This window comes from Canis lupus, chromosome 15 (genome assembly GCF_048164855.1).
Source record: "Canis lupus baileyi chromosome 15, mCanLup2.hap1, whole genome shotgun sequence".
NCBI lineage: Eukaryota > Metazoa > Chordata > Mammalia > Carnivora > Canidae > Canis > Canis lupus.
The window spans coordinates 20,570,840-20,594,454 of record NC_132852.1 but is presented as its reverse complement, the minus strand read 5'-3'; the positions used below and the strand labels follow the sequence as shown (position 1 = coordinate 20,594,454).

Genomic DNA, 23,615 nt, shown 5'->3' with positions numbered 1-23,615 from the left:
ACATATGAAATCATGTTCTCACAAGACTGCATTAAAAGACAAACATTGAGGAGTCACAGCAGACACTTTTCTTGCTTGTGTGTTCTGAAGACTGAAAAATTAGATATGCTCTTTCATGATCTTACTTCCAGATGGGGTGGCCACGTAACACAAGTCTGGCCAATAGGGTATAAATTGAAGTCTGTTGACCCTTCACCCTTCTTCCTGTTTTTGACTCAGACTCAAAGCAGGAACTGCGGTGGACAACCTGTGATTTTGAGGGAAAAGCAAAGTGAATTGCAGAGATACCCACTTCCACATTGCAAAGCACTGAATGTTCCACCTTCTGAGTTCTTGTTAAGATGAACAAATCCTTGTTTGTTTGGACTGCCAGAATCAGGTGACTTATACCTTGCAGCTGACCACACTCCTAAATAGATATAAAAATGCAACATAGTATATGTCCCTCTTAGGAATTCAGAATGCAAAGTAGAATATTAAAAAGAAGAAATCTGTTTAATTTTGTTCAATAGATCATCTCCTAAAGTCATTTGAACAAGGAGCCCTTTTCTTCCTGTATTATGACTCTCCCCATAGAACTCAGTTTCCTACCCTGTTGCTTTCAGCTTGTGATCCCTAGACCAGCAACATCTGCGCCGTCCGCAAACTTGTTTAAAAAACTAGAACCTTAGGCCCCAGCCCCAAATCAAAATCTACATTTTAATCAGACCCCAGGTAATTTGTGTGACATTAAAAGTTGAGAAGCACTGCTTCTGGAGGACTGGTTGGAGAGAGGATAAAGTACAACTAACCTTAGGATTTTTATGTGAACTATTATTCAAGTCATCTGTTATTATTTCCCTGAATGCCTACTACACTAATAATCACATAGTACTTGTTCACTGCTTATAATATGCAAGGCATTATTTGAAATACTTGTGTAATCCTCAACCTAACCCTGTGAGGCAGGTACTATCCTAATCTTCATCTTATAGATGAGATAGTTGAGGCTCAGAGAAGTTAAGTAGCTTACCGAAGGTCACACAGCTATCAAGTAGCAGAATCCTTGGTTTAAGGATTTAAGGATCACGAAACTCTATTGTCTCTCTGATCTGTTTTATTTGTTTTCGTGCACTTTCCTACTTTGTGTTCTTTACACAAGGTTTCCCTCTCAGCCTGCAATGATCTCCCACATACACCAAGTTTAAAAATCTCAGCTCAAAATGTTAGTTCTTCCAGGAAGCTTTTTGGATCCCCTCCCACCAAGCCAGGTCAGGTCCCCTGCTGTACATTCCCCAGGAACATATTTTCTCCTTCATACTAATCAGCTTTTAAAATTATTTCTATATTTCTGATTATAGTGCATGTCTTAATTAAAAAGAATGAGCCTCATTTGGGCTTGAACTATGTCCTTTGTGCCTGACAGTTGGCACTCAAATATTTTTTTTAATTTATGATAGTCACACAGAGAGAGAGAGAGAGAGGCAGAGACACAGGCAGAGGGAGAAGAAGGCTCCATGCACCGGGAGCCCGACGTGGGATTCGATCCCGGGTCTCCAGGATCGCTCCCTGGACCAAAGGCAGGCGCTAAACCGCTGCGCCACCCAGGGATCCCAGCACTCAAATATTTTTAAGAATATCTTGCCTTTACCCTTTTACTTTTACCCTTTTACTCTTACTCTTTTACTACACCTCATCCAAGTTCTATCCACAAGAAGCTGTAGCATGATAGCTAAACACTGAATTTTGGATTGGAACTTGAATGAATTGGGATTTGAGTCCTTGTTCCTTGAATCATTAGCTTTGTAACTGAGAGCAGTCACAAAATCTCAGATCATCAAATGTTTAGCTCTGTTACAGGAGGATAACAATGTCCCACAGGATTAGTGTAAGAATGAAAATGAATCTTCTGAAAGAAGTGTCTAACCTACACAAACATCCCCAAAATATGTTTTGTAGTGATTAAGACCCTATATCGTGTTTATGAGTTCCAGTTCTGTAGTCAGAGACCTGAGTTCAAATCCGAACTCATATTTACTGTCCATGCAGTGGATTTGGCAATTCGTTATTTACTGGATTTTTTCATGTGTTTTTTTCAACTGCATTCATACTTAATTTATTATATATTTACCCAAGACATGTTATATATTCTGTGCTTTTTATTTTTTGTTCAACATAAGTGCTTATCATAACCTTCTGCACATAGGAATTCATTAATCTATATTTGAAGAGTACACATATTTGCTGTACTGAAAGTGCATTAAGTAATAAAGGTAAGTAGGAATGAAAAGTAGTACACGTAACAATTGCCATCATCATATATGCATGTGTGTGTTTAGGCCTGCTGTTTTTCAAATCCCTTTAAACCTAGATGAATTACAGAAAGAAAGCCCAGCAGGGAAAATTAAACAATATTTGGAATAAAATCATTTGGCCTAATTTTCATAACCACAGATTTCAAAGAATACCACCATCCATGCCAGGTATGCCAGACAACCCCATTGTCTGTTTTAGCCGTGTAGGGGCCAGGGTAGTAGAAGCCATTCAGGTTTGCAGAGTGACACCTAGTGGGAAGAAAAAGACACAGAACAGTCGGACTAGAAAAAATAAATGTCCCAAGCCCTTTTATTTGCTAGCAAATGATAAAATAAAATAAAACTAAGAATTATGTATTTTTTAGAAAATGTAATATTTATTAATTTCCAAAGCCAGGATATTTCATCAGCAGATGGGTTTTTTAAGTGATGGATTTTAGTGCCATAACCAATCCTAGGATACAACCCAGGTCACCTGTAGGTACTATAAAAGAAGCATTTCTGTTCTTAATAGCTTTTAAACAAAACAAAAACATGACCTTGTAACCTTTGGCCTTTGCAAGAGTGGTATGGGTTAACAAAACAAGGTGTGGCATGGTACTCTGTTGCCAGCTTCCCTGGATAATTAGCTCTTACGTGTTCATCCATCTGCTGCCAAGACTTAGCTTTCACGCCGCAAACTCCCTTCCTCCCCTTTTAAAAATCGCCAACATCTCCATTATTTTAACCTCAAGGGTAGGAAAACAAAGCCTAAACTACTGTTTAAAGTTTTCCCAGCAATCAACCAATAATCATTTGTCCGAGTTGCAGAGCTAAATTTTTAACATATATTGTTCCAATCTAGATAAGTTAGTTAGCTTATCACAAATTTCAAAATGTCCCACTTCCTCCTTTAAAATCTATAAATTTTGTCCCTGATAGGGATAACTAAGAGTATGTGATAATTTTCTGTGTACTGTTGGGAATGAGTTACGACATATTTCTTTATTGGTTAACCAACAAAGGACAATAGGATATAAGGAGAACATTCACAAGGGATAGTCTTGAAAAATCTATGGAAAGTACCCAAATTATTGAATCAAAAGAGCATATAATTTATCCATAGATGCTGAGTTTTTGGCTTGGATCACTTAACCAGATTAGTGATTTGCTCCTGCTGACCATCTGGACAGTCTCCTAATTTAACTGGATGTAACAGAAACCACGTATGCTAAATCTGCAAGAATCAAAAGCCTACTGTGTTTTTAAAACTACATGGAAAGTAATGTTAGAGAAAAAAATACTCTAAGCCTCCAGAATATATATTTTGGCCTATCTCTATATTCCTAGAGACATAAACAATTTTTATTTGGTCTGTGATTTGAATCCCATTAGGAAAACTGACAGCATGGTCAACATAAAAATTTTTAGCTATTCTGAGGCCAATTTTATAGCACCTTTCAGTTTCTGAAAAACCCTGAACTTGCGACTAGATGGGAAGATGGCTAGGGCTACACTGTTGAAAAGCAAAGCATGAGCTCTGCGTGAGCAAAGCAGAGAAGTCATTAATAAACACCCTGTGAGTGGTTTACTATGTGGAGAAAGAACATCTTGCAGGTGAGTGATAATTATGAAGTGCCAACATTTCATGTAACTCAGAAGAACTATAGGATTGGGACACCTGGGTGGCTCAGTGGTCGAGCATCTGCCTTTGGCTCAGGCCATGATCTCAGGGTCCTGGGATGAGTCCCACATCAGGTTTACCACAGGGAGCCTACTTTTCCCTGGCCTATGTCTCTGCCTCTCTCTCTCTGTGTCTCATGAATAAATAAATAAATAAAATTTAAAAACAAAGAAGAACTATAAAAAAAGCTTTTTTTTTTTTTTTTTTAAGAGGGTAAGAGGGAAGAAAATGATAAGATTAAGTAAGAGGAATAGAATGCATGGCAGAAGTAGCACCAAGTTTCTGGAACAACTGACTTTTTCTCCAGCTTTACTGGTTTTCATCTGTACAGACTTATCTTCTTTGACTTCAGGGATAATGAAAAGTTCAGCGGCCTCAGCTACTGAATTGCCTTTCTTTATCATGTCTGAACTCCTATATCTAAAGTCAAGTAAATCATTTATTTGCCCATGTTGATATGTGTGCCAATTGTCCTCTAGACACAATAGTAGCCAGTCAACGAGGTCGGTTCATGGTACTGTTAACAGATATAATTGTTATTTCTGTGTGTGGTCTTCCGTTCAAAATCAAACATTAAGGGATCTCACAACTTAGTGAGTTATAGGTAAGTTTTACATAATGCTGATAATTTTTACACAATGCTAACTTAAAAGGACAGGGGAGGAATAAGGAGGAGGAAGAGACGATAACAAAGACGGCATTTTAAAAGCACAAGAAAACCACCAGGGAAAAGACTATCATCACCTTTGGTTTGGTAAGAAGGAAAGATCCCTTTATTTCTCTGTCCTCTCTCACTGCTGTATTTGTTCCAATTCTTTTACAAGTGACCAAAAACTAAATGCAAAACTCAAACTTTTAAAAAAGCAAAATCCAGAGAAATACTGTTTTATTTTTAAAACTTTTAAACAAGCAAAATCCAGAGAAATACTGTTTTTACAACCACTTAGTTTCAACATGACACATACAGCACACTACCTACAGTTAGCTCTCTCTCCGTAGAATCTGAATGGGTGACGGGCACTGGGGGTTATTCTGTATGTTAGTAAATTGAACACCAATAAAAAATAAATTAAAAAAAAAAAAAAGAATCTTCGACTCTAAAATCTACATCACAATAACTGATGTTCCTACGAAGGACTCTCATTTTAGGGAAAATTGACTATGCCTGATATACCTCCACTTAATAAGATAGAGGACTGCAGAATGCTCTTAAAAGACTTACATCACAAAAATAAGGTTAAAATTTGGATTGTGGAACTTAATGGATAGTCTTCAAAAATAGGAAAACCTGACACTCCAGAAACACTCACTCACTAAAGATTCTATAATGGAAAATCTAAATGTTCAGACATTTTGAGGTGGTCCTTGTTTTCTAAAGAGAAAAGACATTCAAAACTCATGCACTGCCTAATGGAGAACATCTGCTTTGCAGACAGAGCAGACCCCTCAGGTTATTTTTAAGGAAGACTGTATGAAGTTTCCATTCTCGCCTAAACTTTGTAATTACAACAAAGGGAGCTATCTGGAAACCATCTTGGGTGGAGAACAGTGAAATGAGTCAAGGATATCTGGCCAAGAGAAGAGAAAATATTGAGGAATACAGTAAATATCTTCTCATCCATTGCCTGCAGGGTTATGTTGAAAGGGAATTACAACTCTCTATAACTACTGAGAAAAAAAAAAATCTGGCAGGATATAAGAAGGCAGATTTCAAGCTAATAAAAGGAAAAACTGAGTACAATTAAGAAACAGAATGAGCTAGTTGATAAAGTAACTTTGAAGTATTCAGCCAGAGGGTGGAATTAGGTGTCAAGAACATTTTAGAGGAAATTTCTGTATTGGGAGGACCTTGGATTCAATGATTAAAAAATTTTTTTAAGATTTTATTTATTCATGAGACAGAGAGGCAGAGACAGAGACATAGGCAGAGGGAGAATCAGGCTCCCTACAGGGAGCCTGATGTGGGACTCAATCCCCAGACCCCAGAATCCTGACCTGAGCCAAAGGCAGAGTGATTGAAAAATAGTTTCACATAGAAAAAATTGCAAAAATAACATAGCCATTTCATGAGATAGGAGAAGGTGAAAGACCAAACTGGTTATTAGAGCGCTGAAAATATTTCTCATATATAAATGCTCTCTATATCTTCATGTCCATGTGGTCAACTGTTTATGATAACTTGCCCATAATTCAGTTTGCAAGCAATCTTTGTATAAGCAGTAATTTGATTTATTTCTATAATACATTTCAAGCTTTATTAATGCACACAATGAGCAAATCCTCAAAAATACGTCATCACTGAAGAATTCTAATAAGGATGATTACTTAATAATACCAGTACTACAAAGAAGACAGCATTACCTCACATATTATAATTAATGCCGACCAGTAAGATATCATCAACGCCATCGCAACTATGTTTATAAAATGCAAACCTGTTAAACCACCAGCCAGACTGATCTTCTTCTGCACAGTTCCCTTCGTAGTTGTCATGATCTCTGTCCCATGTGCTGAATTTCATTCTCTGGTGACTACCCCACCATTGCACCTCAGGATGAAGATTCCCAGCAAGGGAGTCTCCAGCTGTTCCAGAATATTCCCCAATGTTCAACTCATAGGAATTCTAAAGGAAAAGAGGCAACTTCCACTATTAGTTGTCACTATAATGTTTTATTTACTGTTAATAATTAAGTTAATGTTAATAATTGCTTATTTAATAAACAAAAGAACAGGTTTTACTGTATATCTTTGTTTCCTCTGGCTTCAGGGTTTATATTTTACACAATTAATTCCTGATGCTACTTATTTGAAAATTTGAGTACCTTTTCATCTCCAACTTTGAAAAGTTTATATTGTGCATAGCGGCTGTTTTTTTCAAAATCTGCAAGGTCAATTTTTAAAGTGTAGTCTCCTAAAAAAAAAAAAAAAAAGCAAGAAGTTATTGAGTATTTCTGATGTGTGAGATGACATTGATTAATTGAGGTTAAAAACAATTCAAGGCTCTATTTTACTTGAACCATTTCCTTCTGCCATGAGTCAGTTTTCAAAGAATAAACAGTGACTCCATTGTATTTACAGCATGAACATTTTATTGTGTATTTTACTTGAAAATAGCTAGGGACAAAATATTAAAGATGGAAATTTTTTATAGATCTATTACTGGTAAAAGCTAGTGAAATCCATTTGACAAAGAACAATAGAAAATAAGTCATTATTTAGTTACCAGATTAAGAAATCTGACAATGAGAGGTGCCTCGGTGGCTTAGGGGGTTAAACATTGGACTCTTGGCTTCAGCTCAGATCATGATCTTAGGATCATGAGATCGAGTCCCACATCGGTCTCCACACTGGGTATGGAGCCTGCTTAGGATTCTCTCTCTCCTCTCCCTCGGCCCCTCCCCCTGCTCACACACACATGCTCTCTCAATCTCTCTCTCTCTCAAAAAAAAAAATCTAAAAATGAAACAATAGAAGTTTTAAGAAGTTTAAAGATTTGTCTGCTTTTTCTTTAAGAACGTTGATCATAAAAGTAAATAATAATTGAACTAGTTGGTATCATCAAGTGATCTTTTCTCCATTGTCCCATCATTTGTGAATCACAAAGATTATTCTTTTTTTGGAAAACAGAACTATTGTCAAAAGCCAGAGAGTTATAAACCAAACTAACTTAGATAATATACGTTCTATCCTCTTACTTCGATAGGTAATATTTCACAATGACCTATGAGGCTGGGTTTGAATTTAGTGTCTTCGTCTCCTTGGGATTCCAAGTCAGAACCTGCAAGCCCAGAGGGAGAGGCCCTCTGGACTCCATCGCACGGGTCTCGTGTATGGTCTGCTTCCTCTCTTCCTTTCCCTATCTCTATTCTCCATCATGCACAAAAAGGGCCTTGTCCACATTTGTGGACATTCCAGCCCGCACATCCAAGCTCTCTTTACACCCACATGAAAAGCTATTGCTTTACCTCCCCTCAGGCTTAGGGATGTGCCCACCAGCAACACAATCTTCTCAAGGGGGATAGATAAAAAGAGGCATGAACAGGTCCTGGAAACAAGCTCAGGGCTGTTTGGGCAGGGAATGCTGGATTGGCTGTTACTGAGTGTGGGAGGAGTGTGGGCTTCTGTTGGCGGTGGCACTCTAGCCCCCAGACTCTTCCTCCCCTGGAGCTCTCTAATGTGGAATTCTGGAAGAAACCCCTCTAATCTTATCGAAAGGCAGGAGAGCTTATATGAACCAAGACTGTGAAGTGGATGAGAACAGTAAGGCAGGCTAAGTTAACTCTCCTAAAATATACTTTACATTGTAGGAGAGATACGAAGTCTCAGTCTCAATGTTTCAGGTAACCATCTAAATATCTTTATGGTCAATAACTAAATCAAAATGCAATTACAGACCATTCCTAAATTCATTTTATTGCAAACACTTCCAGTCAAAACTTATGTAATGGGGATAAGGCTATTTTCAGAGGAAATTCACTAGCCTTAAGTGCTCTCACAATTAAAGAATGCAGGGACAAAGCATGGGTTTTCCTTGGGATGATGTGATATGTGGTTGTGAAGCCTGGAACTGATAAATACATTTTTGCTGTCATGAGAGTAGGAGACTGAACACCAATTAAAACATAAAGGGGAAGCAGATGTGTTGGCAAAGTACATCTGGGTGAATAAGCATTTAACAATAATTTGAAAAAAAATAATAATTTGACAAATAATTTTGAACTTTGTGTATTTAGAAAGAGCCAAGTGTTACTTCTTAGAGTTTTCATAGTTTCAGTAAGAAACCAGATAACTATTAATGTGTCCCAAAAAAAGCAGGTATGATAAGTGTTATATATCTATCATAAAGCACTCAAAACTATGAAAATAAATACATTGAAGGAAGGGATATCTTATATAAATTTAGAGAGCATTGATCACAAGAAGGACAAGCAAAGAAAGTTCTCAGGATTCTAAGATTATCTATTCTCTCTGTCTATTATTCTGGTGTCTCAAAGATCCCTATAATTATAATCCTACTTATGAATTATGAATATAGAAATACCAATAACTTTCCTTAACTTGGATGAAACAAGCAAACTCTTGCTTTTATGTTTAATGCATTGCCAGTATGATATAGCATACTTTCTTGAGCAATACAATTGCCTTTTATAAAACATTCTGCATCAGACCTCAGTGGGGCTGCCTATGATCTTGGCTTTACACTTGAGACAAGGAAGGCAATGGGCTGGAGTAAATTTTGATCATGGGAAAGAGAAACTTAGAAAATTCATCAAACTAATGATATTTTAGGCAAATACTGAACCCTAACAGAAGATACCCATGCAGTACATAAGACAAGGGGAATCATACAGATGTCGTCAATTTGAAATGTGTCAATAAAATAAAACAGCTTGATGGATGGCTAGATATGTGATTAAAATAATAAAAACACTAAAATGTTAGTGTAGAATCTAGGTCGTAGGTTGAATCTTTTGTCAATTTTGCTGTATCTTCGAAATTTTTCAAAATAAAAGCTGAAGGGGATAGAGACAAGAAGATTTCTTATGGTGTTTTTTGCAAAAACAGCCTCAATGACCTAAATGTTGGCCTCAACCTTTGCAATGCCACTTTGTAACTCCTTCCATCAAGTCTGTTTCCCTTTTTTGATTTGTTTTGTTTTGTTTTGTTTCCCATTAAATTGCGCTGCTCCTGTGACTTGCTTTTACCAGAAGAAGGCAGTAAAAATGATCATGTGCCGGTTCTAAGGCTAGGTCTCAAGAAACTTCGGTACTTGAACTCTCTCTTTTTTGGAACACTGCCTGCAATACAAGAACAGGTCCAGGCAAGCTACCTGGAAGGTGAGAGACGGTAAAGAGCAGAGCTCAGTGGTTCCATCTGAGACCCACTATAATAGCCAGCCTCCAGCAGACCAGGACATCGGTCACAGACCCATGAGCACGCCCAGCCAAGATCGGCAGCACGCAGCCTTGATGAGCAACACCGCCCAGCCAACTTGTACATTTGTGAGCAATAATAAATGTTTGTGACTTTAAGCCAATAAATCTTGAAGTGGTTTGTTACATACTATTATTGTGACAGTAGATAGCTGACCCAAGTATAATTTGAGGAACTTGAAGCATTAAAAAAAAAAAAAAAAAAAAAAAAAAGATGATGACATTATATTTCCTTTCTGGAAATAGAAAATAAATATATGAGAAATCTCCCATTCCAGTCCAGATCTAGTTTTCTTTGCTTCTGGTCCTAGTTTTAAGTGACCACAGTTTATAAGGGGGATTATTGCCCAGAAGGGATCGTGGCCATCTGCAAAACACAGCAGTTACTGAATTGGTTCCGTTGCCTATGGTTTAGTGAAAACATTTTAGTGTTGTTTCTTTTTAATCGTACTTCAAGTGAATTTGGTAACAGGCAAACCTTACCTTGCGTGGTCAGTAAGTGAAGATTTTTGTTACCCAACCAATATTCACCATTTTCCTGAACAAAATTTCCAAAGCCATTTTCATAGTCATCCCAGCCCCTAAAAAAATTTAAAGTAAAAGCTGATTTTAGCAAAACCCGAAAGGACCTTTGGAGTAACCCAGGTACCCACCCCTCCTAACTACTGCTCACAACCCCCAACATTTTCTTGATTACTAAATGAACTTTCAGTCTCTTACTTAGAGAGTGAAATTCTAATTATAGACCTCAGGATATAATAAAAAGGCTTAGTTTCTAATCTCACACATGCTACTCCAAATAAATCCTTATGTCATAATTAGCACACCTGTTAAAATTCTCACTGCCATCAGATCGTCTCTGAATTACAGTCCATCCTCCTCCATCAGACATGTCACAGTAAACGGAGAATATTGCTGGGCTCTGGAGAGGTTTGATTTTGTAAAATCCACTGCGCTTATACCCATCATTAAAAATCTCTGAACAGTCTGTTTGCAAAACAAAGTAATGTAACATTTGTTATGTGTCTTTTTTCACCCCCATGGGAGCCTCTGGATAAGATTACCTCAATACTAATGGAGACAGATAAACACATGGTATAGATAATCAGCTTTTTAAAATTGCATCTTGGATGTCTTCCAGTAGATATTAGGCAAGTCTCATTTCCTTTCCTAGTATTTAATGATCATCTGACTCCTTGACATGATCACAAAAATAAAATAGGGATTTGATTTCTTATTTCTGATTTTTGTGGAAAATAATGAAAAAATTATATATATTCAGTTAATTACAGTATATTTAAGTGGAGCTTATAGCTTTATCTGACAGGATAACAGAACTGATCACTCCTATGATGCTGAAATGGAAGTAGAAATAAAACCTCAAACAATTTAATATGGGTTATCTTGACTTCAAGCATTATAAATCATTCTGAACATCTGGAGATGAATTCAAAATAGTAATCTTCTTGTTAGAGTCTTATAACCTCCCAGGCTCAACCTCCCAGGCTAACCCACTGAAATTTCTAACAGTCCATGCATTCTTAGATGTTTTTGCTAAAAACTGCAAGTTTCCACTCTTCCTTTTATCCCTGTATTCTTCTTTGCCATGATAGTTCTTTGACTATTGAAGCAAGCATTAGATACCAATTTGTTATCAAAAAGTAATATGAATTTCTTAAATTGCTTGAGGGTAGGATAAATTAATTGCCCCTGGGTCTCATCTAGGCAGATACATACACATTTAGAGAATATGGCAAGAGAATGGACTTCACCATTGTTTCGATGCCTAGGAAGCTATGTTTACAGGTTGGTTGAAGTTGTGGTCGCATTAAGAGATGGTCTCAGATGGTTACAGACTTTTGAGTAAAAATACTATAGCTTAACACTATAGCTAACTTTCACTCTTTACCCTTATCATTTTGTTAATTTCCTTCTTTTTTTAAAAAAAAAAATTTCTGTTCCTGATTGGATAATTCTATTCTGTTAGCATATTTTAAAGTTCTATCTTCATTTTCACTGTTTTGATGCCAAACTGTCTACAACTCTATTTTGTTACAAATAAAATATACTGCACATTAAATTGGTGAATAGGCAATATGAATTAAAAGAGAAAGGAAAATAAACTTAGTCACTTCCAAAAGCCCTCACCAGGGACACCTGGGTGGCTCAGTTGTTGAGGGTATGCCTTCCGCTCAGGGCCTGATCCTGGGGTCCTGGGATCGAGTTCCACTCTGGCTGCCTCCCCCCCCCCCCCCCCCACCCAGGGAGCCTGCTTCTCCCTCTACCTATGTCTCTGCTGCTCCCTCTGTGTCTCTCATGAATGAATAAATAAAATCTTGGAAAAAAAAAAAAAAAGCCCTCACCAGCTTGAGACCAATCATATACTACTGCTTTGGTGAGATGTTCATCTTTGTAATGATTTAGGCTTTATTTGTGTATTTATTTCTGAGTTTCAGAAGCTCATTCTTTATGTGTGCTAGATTCTTAAAAAAAAATCCTTTTTTGGCAATTAAACAAGAAGAAAAACATTACCTAAAATTGGTTCAGTGTTGTTCAAAAGCTTACATTTTGTGGTCAAGTAAATTGTACAACACTTTTCATTAAAATAAGCAGATTTTAACCTTGTTAAGAAAGGAGCTCTTTGCTTACATATAATCTCCTACCAAAGAGCTGAATAGTAAAGACTCCAAAGATTCAAACTATTTTCCAGGCAAATATGGAAATGATTAGCTATAACTTTTTCCTCTGGAAAACTTTGTGAAAATAGCATTTGCAGCCAATATTTTCTATTTGTTTCTATTTTATGCCAACTGCAAGTTTGTTTGTGTTTAAAAATTTTTTTTTCCTTCTTCCCAGAGGAAAAAACCAAACACAACTTAAATCCAGAGGAAAGCTTTCAACTTAAAAAAAAGGGGGGGGGGGATAAACACAAAAATACCCATCAAGTGAAAAAACATAAAAAAAAAAAAAAACCAAAAAAAACCCACCAGTATTAAAATTGCTCATAAGAAATAAGTTAGAAACAAGGAACCTGCCTTGGGGAAATGTGACTTGCACTGTGATAGCAGGAAGGTCAAGCAATGTAGGCTGTGAAACATTAACTAGGTATTTAAAACTATGATTTTCAAAATCTTTCGACCCACTCAACTCTCTGAAGAATAATAGGCAGGCAAAGGCAGGGTTACAAAGCTCTGTGTTCATAGGAGTTCAAAAAAACAAAAAGGGAGTTTTGGGCACTTACATAATACTAGACTGAGGCCAAGATTTCCTGCCCTCTGACAAACACTGCACTAAACTGGACGAGGTGAATACTTTCTCTGATCATGCAGAAAGCAAGACATGCTGGAAGGCTAAACATTTAAGCTTCACAAAGTGACATGACAGCCTGCCAAATGGACTTCCCTCTTGTCCCGGGATGGTGGCTGAGCTCAAAGCTGAGAACCAAAGACACAGTGTACCCCACATTCTAAACTCAAAGAAAGGCCAATGTGAGCTCAGCAGCCACTCAGGGGCATGCTGGGAAATGCAAGAGCTAGCCCTGCTATAGTCATTCTCACCCCCCAGGTGACATTAAGAAGGAAACTTAAAGGAAGAAAGGATCTTGCTTCTTTGGAGAGGGCATGATTCTTGAGGGATAGGGAGTGTGGGCTCTCTCCTGTGAAAACAAGGGAGAGAGTACACAATGCAGATAGATGGCTGACTTTCATGGGGCGGTTCTTTTGTACTAACTGCTATTGTAATCATGTTACATGTGGTAACTCTTAATCTTTACAATAAAGAAGCATTCTTAAAATTCCACTTTACAGATGGGGAATATGAGGGCCATAAAGGTTAAGTAACTTGCTCAAAGGCTACAGCTAGCAAGATGGGCAGCTGCAATTTGAAACCAGACTTCAATGATTCTACCATAGATGAAGAATATTACACAGACCTAGTGACTTCTGGGTTTTCTTTTTTTAAATGTGATATCCAAAGCCAGAAAATGACTATCATCTATCTTATTATATGTGTTATAATTTTATAAGACAAACACACATACACACACTATAATGGTTTGTCTAGACCCTATTCTTGGGATTCTTCGATCCTACTCCTGCTTATATAGTCAGTGCCTCCTCTGACCTTAACCACTACACGTACTGCCTCAAGAGATTTGTCTCATAAAGACTGAGGGCCCTGCAGAAGGGGATCTGGTTAAACCAGTGATCTTGTTGGTTGAATAGATATGATGCCACAGGCTGTTGTGATGGTCACCAATTAATGTGACTGTACCACTATTATCTTTTAATTTATATACATAATTCAATAGCAGCCAAAAGCTTCAACAAAAGATGCATTTAATTATATGTTGTATAAAAATCACATGATTTGTGCATTATTTGCACAAATTGCTAAGTTGTATGCAACCAGGTGTTTTCTACCATGAGATGAATTAGAATTCAGAAAACAAATTAGTACTAATACGGCAACTTGTAAATAAAAACAAAGAAACTCATATTTTGACAGATGGTATACATGAAAATTTAATTTTTTTAATTTAAGGGAGCCAAAAACAAACTTTGGTAGCAAGTTCTTATATATCTTATACAATATTACATATATTATGTTAAATATATTTTTAGTATTTATGGTTGTTATATATTTCATTTATCCAGGGTTTGCCCTTGGCAGGCTCTCCAGTACTATGTGCCTATATGCTAAAAGATAAAGCCAAATTATAATTTATTCCTCCTTTTCCCTCATGATTCTACTGTATATGAAGAATATTACACAGATCTACTAACTTCTGGGTTCTTAAAAAAATGTTTTATCCTGGGATGCCTGGGTGGCTAAGCAGTTGAGCATCTGACTTTGGCTCAGGTCATGATCCCAGGGTCTTGGGATCAAGTCCCGCATCAGGCTTCCTGCGGGGAGCCTGCTTCTCCTTCTGCCTATATCTCTGGCTCTCTCTCTGTCTCTCTCATGAATAAATAAATAAGACCTTTAAAAAAATGTTATATCCAAAACCAGAAAATGTCTATCTAATTACATGCATTGTAACATTATAAGACATACACACACTATAATGGTTTGTCTGGACCCTGTCCATGTGTTCTTCCATCCAACTCCTGCTTATACAGTCTTCCACTGACCGTGGCATTTCCATTTCCTAGTAACTAATTTGTGCCTTATTCCTTGGTGACTTCTTGTTTTCCAAGGTCTCCACGCAGCGCTCCTGACACAGGGATTGGAGTTTTAACTCGTAAACCTCATTCTTCCCATGACTGGTTGCACAGTACTAGTAACAATCATCCAATCACCTGTCTCCTGGCATGATGGGACACTTGAACACTTGAATCTGTGTTCACAACCTGCTCAGATTATATTTGAGTAGATACCCTGGGTTTTGAGCTTAGTTTGGAATTTGGAATAATGGGAACTTCCCTTCCACCCGTCAGTTCTTTGCCCTTGAGATTAGCTGTGTACCACTTTTGGAATCATATAAGGCTCCAGTAGCATTGGGTTGGGTTCTTCGGAACCCTCTGTCCTTGCCTTGCAGGTGGCTGCCTCTTGCTGCATCTTCATACAGTCTTTCCTCTGTGCACCAGTGTCCCTGGTGTCTCCTCTTACATGGATACTAGTCAGATTGGTGGGACCCATCCTAATGGCCTTATTTTAACTTAGTCTCTTCTTTTAAGCCTCTGTCTCCAGATGCAGTCATATTCTTAGGCATTAGTGGTTAGAACTTCAACATATGAATAGGGAGTGGGGCACAACTCAGCCCATAAGACAAAGTCATCAATCAAATGGCCATTTGGCCATTCTGGTTACTCCCTTCTCTGAGTCAACCCTGTTATCAACAATGATTGGCCTAATTAATCCAATGAGATCTTACCCCAACATCTGTATCTTACACTTTCTACAGTCTCAGGATAGGTAGCTAAAACCTGCTAAGTGGATAACTGACCACATTACCATGAGGCTCCAAGCATCATCAACTGAAAAAGGCACTGAATTGCCCCAATAACCTACCTCCTACCTGAAAGGAAGCAAAGCCTTCTACCAGGTGACCCCAGGAAATCATGGTCCTCCTCAGCCTATGAAAAGAAATTTGGGGAGAAGCCTGACCTGATTCTGGTCTTGAACAATCTCATCCACATCCATCAGCAAAAGCACATCCCTTTTCAGTGCTGTAGGGGTTCTCATTAAATGCGACCTAAATTCTCATTTAATTGGAATAGAACCTAGGCACTATATGTATAGTTTCCCGTAGGTCATTGCCTTTCTACACGTTTTGCAAGCAGGGTTTATGTTCTGGACTATTTTTTCAAGGATCTTCATAGAGTAAATAGCCTTAGAAGATAGAGACAGTGTCTCCCTCTAAAGCAGATGACAGTTTCGTTTCTGTCCACTTTCGTAACAATAACGTCTCTTACAAAGGAGAAAAGAATGGGCCAATTTGGTTGTAACCCATAATAAAAGATTGATTTTTATTGATTTCTTAAACTCAGGTTCCTCAGCAGGGACACAGCCCAGTGCCTCCACATTCTCCCTGGATTACTCTGCTCTGCTCCCGAAGTATTTGCAAGCAAGGGATATTGGTACAAACATGAAGACTCCTGACCCAGTCTCTTATCTTCTCCTGGCATCCATAAAACAGCGGCAGTTTAATTTGTCAAGCAGCCAATAGAGTAAAACCTCAGACCCTTCACAGTTCTTTTATTGGCATCAGCATTTTACAAGGTCACCAGGTGATTCTGATGGGTAGCCCTGGCTGAGGATCATGGTCTTCAAGGAATTTCTACTGATTCTGTTTTTGTTTGATGGCTTTCCTGAGCTTTCTTTCATTGTATTGCCTAATCATCACCATGGTTCTCTTCTTAGATTCTAGTTCCTGGCTCTCTGCCCCTGAGATTGCTTCAGACAGTGCCTTTATTTCCCAAGCCTATTTTTACCCAAGCTGTCCTTGCTTCCTCTTTGTTGCATGCCGCAGAGCCACCGGCCATCCTCACACTACCTTCAATCCCTTCACCACAGGCCTTCTTCTGATCCCTACGTGAAGGAAGGGCAGTTGGACTCCCAAGAATCAAAGGTAGGAGATCAAGGGGCTGGACAATAGAGTGTCAGGAGCCTCTAGATGCAAGTCTGACCAGAAAGAGATTGGGTTCTTGGTAAAGAAAGAAAAAGGGGGCACTTTGTTGAAGCATAGTTTCTAAAATCCTCCCAATTCTTATATCCTACACTGATGAGTGTATTTAGAAACACAAAATAAAGATGTCTTTATTCTATCAGCCTGGAATCTCTTTAGCCTCTACAGTTTTCCATTTATAGTCAGATCTATTTTCCAACTTATATTTGCTTATCTAGCTCTTCCTATCTCTATGTACTACCTTGCTTTCATTCATAAGTGCGAGGCTCTATTATATTCCAGGTACTCTAATAGGCAAGAGGGAAGAAAGAATGATGAAACATCATCCTAGACCTTACAAAGTGCCTGGTTGATTGATCAGGACAGACACATAGACAAAGAAATGATAACATATCATTGCAGTAGCTAGAGCGAACATAGAAACAAAGTGCTCTAGATGACATTCTTGTTTCTGACAATTATGGTTTGGTTACTTTAAAAGATGTCTGGAGGAAGGCATGTGAGTAATTTTCTATTGGAACAATGATATGTGCAATGTGTTGACAATCTAAGGTCATTAAGTTTCCGGGTGGAAACACTGACCCAATCAACAAGGAAATTACCAAACCATAAAATATACAGGGAAAAACAGCCCTTGTATTTCCCTAAATAATTGTGACCCTTTTTCTTTCCCTGCCTTTTTATTCTATTACCTTACTTACTACCCTAAAGCACGTAACAGTTTCAGAAGGGAAAACTGTATAAACGTAACAAGAAATGATGCACGATTAAAAACAAAACTCAATTGTAGAACTTCACAAATATAATTGACTATTTGCCCACCGGTATCTAAATAATCTATTGTCTTTAATCTCTCATTAAAATATATAAATTCTGAGATATTTAGCTTTGGTATTATATATCGCCTGCAGAGGTTATAGAGAGAAAAGGATTAAATGTGGTAGAAGGTATTTAAATTTGGTATAATGCTTCATGTTGCTCGTTACTGGAATAGGAAAAGCTCTTTAGCAAAACCTGAAGTACCAAACAATGAGCATCACCTTTGCACATGGGTGTATATTTTAAGTTCCTGAAGCAATTAGGAAAAATAGGTTCTGACCTGCATACTGCCTCTTGCCTCCAAGGTCAATGACATTATTCTCCTCTCCTTTATCGAGGAATTGGATTTCCTTCTCATGCAAAAGCCGCGTGATCTTGACCTGTTGCTGTTTGACCCGGGTCTCGAGCAGGTGCACTTGGGCTCTGAGCCGCGCCTGCTCCTGGAGACAGTTCTCAAGAGCCTGCAAAGTGATGTGCATCTCATTCTCATTGGGAAATAAATGCTCCTAACCAGTTGGACAAATTAATGATTCAATTTTGTCCCCAACTCCAATTTCAGGATATTATTCTAACCAGAATGCAGTTTGAAAGTTCTGATGCCATTTGTTGTTTGAAGAATAAGTAGTTATAACTATGGCAAAGTGCTTACTAAAAAATTATATATGAATATAAAGTAATCTGAATGACTATGCTAGCAGCTTTAGACTCGTCTCATTCCATCCTCATAATGATTCCAGGAGGAAGGAATTGGCTCAACCCTGGTGATGAAACTTGCTCAGGAATTCCTAGCAGGTAGAAAGAGTCAGGATTCAAATCCAGTTCAAGATCCCTACTCTGTTACTACATGATGCCACCTAAATGCTTTCCTGACAGTAAAGTTTTTATGGCACCATTGTACATTGTTGGTGTATCCATCCCTAAAATACACAAGCTTTTGAATGACCTTTTGGCATTACTGTTTTAAAAATTTGATTTATAATCTGATGACATGTGGTTGCCTTTATAAAGGATGCTAGTTTAGACCCTCATGTCCTTGAGTATCTCACCCACTTACCTGTGGAAATTCTATGAAGTCACTTTAACTTTTTGTGTATTTTTTTTTCCTTCAATTACTTCAGAAAGGGATGGGAGGAGCCTGAGTTTTCCAATGAAGTCGTTTATCTTCTCTAAAAGGGCAAACATCCCAAGAATTTTGAATGTGAAAGAGTTTATCAGCTCCTTTCTAAGAGTTTTCTCAGCCTCTGGCTGAGAACTTTCCAAAGAGAAAGCAAAAATGGTGGGGCGGGGTTCACTGGGAAGGTGAGGTCGGGGGGAGGTAAACTGGTGGAGGTACTAGGACTAGAAGCTTCAATAAAGGCTCTTGAGTACTTGGTGCTGGAAGAGTTCCTGGAGGTAGGGTGGGGGAAAAAAGGACAAAAGACCAATTTTTGCCTCTTTTACCTTGACATCTCTATTTTCAACTTACGTCATGATCTCCTGTGATAAGTGTCAATGTTCACTTCTGAGAAATTCTATGTTTTCATGTGTGATTGCTTTCACTACTACCTTTATACACATTCTTTCCTAAAACAGCAACCAGATAGATTTCACCATTTACAATTGCCTTTTGGTACATATCTTTGTGTACTGCCTTATATTCATTCCATAAATAGGAGGAGCTACTATACTCCAGGCCCGCTGCTCGGTGGCCCGGAACAGCACAACTAGACACCCTATTTGGATGGTACACTCCCTTCTTATGAAGGCCTGTACTGTAAACACAAAAATTCAGCCTCAAAACTGGAAGTCACATAGCAAGAAAATAGGGAAATGGTGGTACGGGTCTTCTCCCATTTCTAAGTCCACGTTGCTGAATCCCCCCTGGCTATTGCTCAAGGACCATTTCTTATTTGCACTTGGTGCTCTCTCCTCAATACTCCTTGATTTATCCACTCTGAATTATTTGCTTAGCTCCCTGATTCCTACTAGTCTCAAAAATGAATAGCAAGGACATTTCATGGTGTCTGGAATCCTGTGCTGTTTTCCAACAAATGGACATTGGTTGTGATATTGTTAAATATAGTTAAATATAAATTGCACTGTGTAATTTAAAAGTTACTGAAAGTACAGGGCAAGGGTCTTTAATCTTTATGAGACTGCATGTATGGTTTTAGTGAGCTTATTTAAAATTTAGAAGTTTTCTCACTCCTAGAACTTTGAGTAAATGAGTATTTCTCCCTTTTATTTATGGAGGAAGACATGAGTTCATTATAATTACTTTCAAATAATTTGTTTAATTTACACTAATAGGGTTTAATATTGGAAAGCTCAATATTGGGAAAGCCCCGGGTCAATTTTAATCACTAAGGATAGTTTTAAATTTCTAAGATTATTTAACTATCTAAATAGCCTCAGTAAATTAAAAAAGCTTTTACTCATTTATTGTGAATACTGGTTTTTACTTTCAGAAAAAAAGTTTATGTCACTTTTTAAGTGTCCATCATGTGCCAGGTGCTTCCAGAAACCTTTTTCATTATTTTTCCCTTAGTTAATTTTTTCAACACCAAATTACTAAAGGTTTTCTGCAAAATAAAAGAAAACTCAGGTCAAAGCAGGTATTATAAATATATAAATAAATGATCTTACCCAGCTTTCCCTGCCAATTACCAGAATGGTGGTGACAAGGATGAAACTGAACATCTTCAACACTTCTCTCACTGAAACAACTACAAGAACAAAAGAAATTTCATAAACTTATTTACTGCGAATTATTCATGAGACCAGAATTGGGTTCAGATTTGGCAGAGTCCAGGATGTCCAATGCAGCTTCATCTCTAATCTGAGAGTCTTCAAGGAAATTCTCCTGAACTTTCCCATGCTTGCTTCCCACAGAATGATGCTGTTACCTTAAATAGATTGAATCCATTCAATTGCAGAAATAGAGAAAGGACTCTGCTTCTGTGTTCTATTGTTCATGTGTTGCTTTTGCAGAAAAAGCAAAGGCTCTGTAAACACAAAGCCCTGCCTCCAGTGTTTTGGCTGAGCCACTTCCTAGTTGTGTAGTCCTTAGGCAACCTACTAAAATGCTTCTGATTTGTAAATGGAAATCACAATTTCTACCCGATAGGACTGTGGCCATTTGGACATACTTTTAGATACCCTGGTATACAATAATTGCCTAATGAACAAGAACTCATATTGTATATGGAAGACTGCTTTTATTTTTAAAAAAAGAAAAATGAAAAAAGTTACAACTAAAGAAATGATAGGTAATGTTTTTCTTGATGTCTTAATGGATAAGCAAGCTAACAAGATGATATGTCTTTAAGCTCTATTTAAAGTTGTAGAGAAAAACTCACTTTACCACTTCTTGAGATTGTTTAAAAAATCACTCTTGAGGGGCATCTGGGTGGCTTAGTAGGTTAAGGGTCCGATTCTTGATTTCGGCTCAGGTTATGATCTCAGGGTCGTGAGATCAAGCCACACATCGGGCTCTTTGCTGAATGTGGAGCCTGCTTGGGATTCCCTCTCTTCCCTCCCCTGCTAGCCCCCTACCACATGCATGTGCTCTCTAAAATAAAATAAAATAAAATAAAATAAAATAAAATAAAATAAAATAAAATAAATCACTCTTGAGGTCATGAGTCTTGATGAAAAATTTTGTTCATCTCAAAATAACTTCTATGTGCTGCCAGTGGTGATTTTTCATACATTTTGGAAGATAAGGAGCACAGACAGGAAGAAATATTTGCATAATCTTCAAATTTTATGCTTACAGTTTCCACTGAAAAAAAGAAAACTGGAATCAACTGAATTATTGTTAGCCTATTTTTATTCTTATAGAACCCATGACCACTAGGTCTTTTCATGTATCTCTTTCTCAACTTTTATGTAATTAAAAAAGTGGTCCCTAACTTTACTGCCCATTAGCATCACTTGGGGAGCTTTTAAAAAATCTCCATACCCAAGAATTTAGTCAAATGTCTAAAGGTGGCAGTCAGATGCATGGGGTTTTTAAAACATTGTTGATTCCAATGTGTAGCAAAGTTCAGGAAGCGATGATTTAAGGACTTAATATTCAAAAATTTTTATGGATATTGTAACAAAGTAGTTCGTTCTCAGTCCTTCTGAGGCCAACAAAAACAGTTACAGAACAACGGGAAAGACACTTAAATTCAGGGACAAATACTGCACATGCCATCTTGGGAAGCACCATAGAATAGAATATGAGTTTTTAGAGTATGTGCATTACAGGGAGTAATAAAAAGTCTGCTAGATATAACTGTATAATTTTACTTTTGGCTGACTTTTTTTTTTTTTTACTATGAATCTAGAACTGTGCTGTGTATTTTAGATGCACCTTCTTTAATTCTCAAATAACTCTCCAAGGCAAGTACTGCTATCCTCATACAAACGAATAAATAAGAGAGGTTAAGTTACTTCCCTAAGATCACACAAGCAGTTTATAAGACCCGGCAGTTGAGTGGAGGATTTTCCACCTTGACCACCCATGACCTTAACCTGAACTCCACACAGCCTGTCCCATTATCCACATGTGCCTGCAACGCACAGGGAAATGGACTGCATGGACACATGGGGGACATCCCACTTGGCCTTCTCCGGTGAACTTCAACCTCACTCCTGTATGTGGCTGTGACTTATTTGTTCCTGAGCCATGCACTTCTGCAAAGGAACATCAGGTGAATCTGGTAGGAGAGGAGACAGCTGCACCAAAGCAGCAGCAATGTCAGGGAACAGCAGCGTTAGCAAGCCTTTACTGATGATCAGCAATCTGCTGCGCTCTGCACTGTGCTGCATGCTGTGGAAGCAGAAACAGGGCAGCCTCAGCAAGGCAATGTTTCAAGTCAGAAATGAAAATAACTATTAAAAAAGAAATTAAGGACCATATGAATTAAGTATATGTGAACCCAAATGTGATTAAGTTTAAAAACTGAACTTTCCCAGACCACCCCCAAGACAAAATTAATTACTTCCTTTACCATGACCCCCCATACTATATTTACAGACCAAAATAGCAGTTATCCACTGGATAAACATTGTTTGCATGCTTGCTCTGTTCCAGGCACGATGCCAAATGATGGAGTGATTTTTTTTTTGCGTGTCTTTCTCTAACTGCTTAGAATAAGATTTTTGAAGGCAAAGGCACCACCTTGCTAATTGTATCCCCCGCATCTAACTTGTTACAGTGACCTCCAAAAAAGTCATTTGTCTCTGTAGAAAATATTCCCCAGGAAGGAAAATCTTTCTCAGAGGGGAAAATGTCCCTCCCTTGCCATAAAACTAGTCTGTTTGCAGTGACAATACATCCTCCTTCCTTCTCTGTGTTTATCCTGGTCAAGGAGAAAACAATGGGCTCAGTGTATTTTTGAAAGTAAGCGTTAGGAAGGAGGTAGAGACTTTTGACATGAATTTATTTTCTCTTTCTCACCAAGCTAAGCTGCACTGCAATGTGCCAGCCAGGTACAGCGCTAAAGGCATCAGGCTAGCTTCAAATGCAGGGTTGGAGGTGACGTGCTGACACTCAATCCTCATCTAAACCTCATCTAAATCCTCATCTAAACCCTGAGTAGTCTGTGAATACTGTTTCTCTCACCCCATCAGACAGGCTTACTTTTCACTAGTTAAACCAGAGAGTCTCTGGGTAGCATGACCACAGGCACACTAGAGGTCAAGGGAGAGTACTTTATTCTATAAGTTGCAAACACTCCCGCACCTACACACACACACACACACACACACACACACACACACACAATTGGGATACTTTGTCCTGGCGG

The 23,615-nt window shown here is 38.0% G+C and overlaps 1 protein-coding gene across 1 annotated transcript in view; it reads right to left on the bottom strand.

The window, feature by feature from the left end:
• Window positions 1-2,120: 2,120 nt before the first annotated feature.
• FGL1 (fibrinogen like 1) overlaps window positions 2,121-23,615 on the bottom strand; it is a 29,594-nt gene continuing 8,099 nt past the window's right edge. Inside the window, exons 2-8 of the mRNA XM_072776162.1 lie at window positions 20,464-20,543; window positions 18,119-18,299; window positions 10,718-10,877; window positions 10,374-10,471; window positions 6,780-6,868; window positions 6,393-6,580; window positions 2,121-2,543 (exon numbers count right to left, since the gene is read on the bottom strand). Of these exons, the coding sequence (XP_072632263.1) occupies window positions 2,384-2,543; window positions 6,393-6,580; window positions 6,780-6,868; window positions 10,374-10,471; window positions 10,718-10,877; window positions 18,119-18,299; window positions 20,464-20,517 (930 nt within the window). The 5' untranslated portion in view covers window positions 20,518-20,543 and the 3' untranslated portion in view covers window positions 2,121-2,383. The remainder of the gene's footprint in view (window positions 2,544-6,392; window positions 6,581-6,779; window positions 6,869-10,373; window positions 10,472-10,717; window positions 10,878-18,118; window positions 18,300-20,463; window positions 20,544-23,615) is intronic.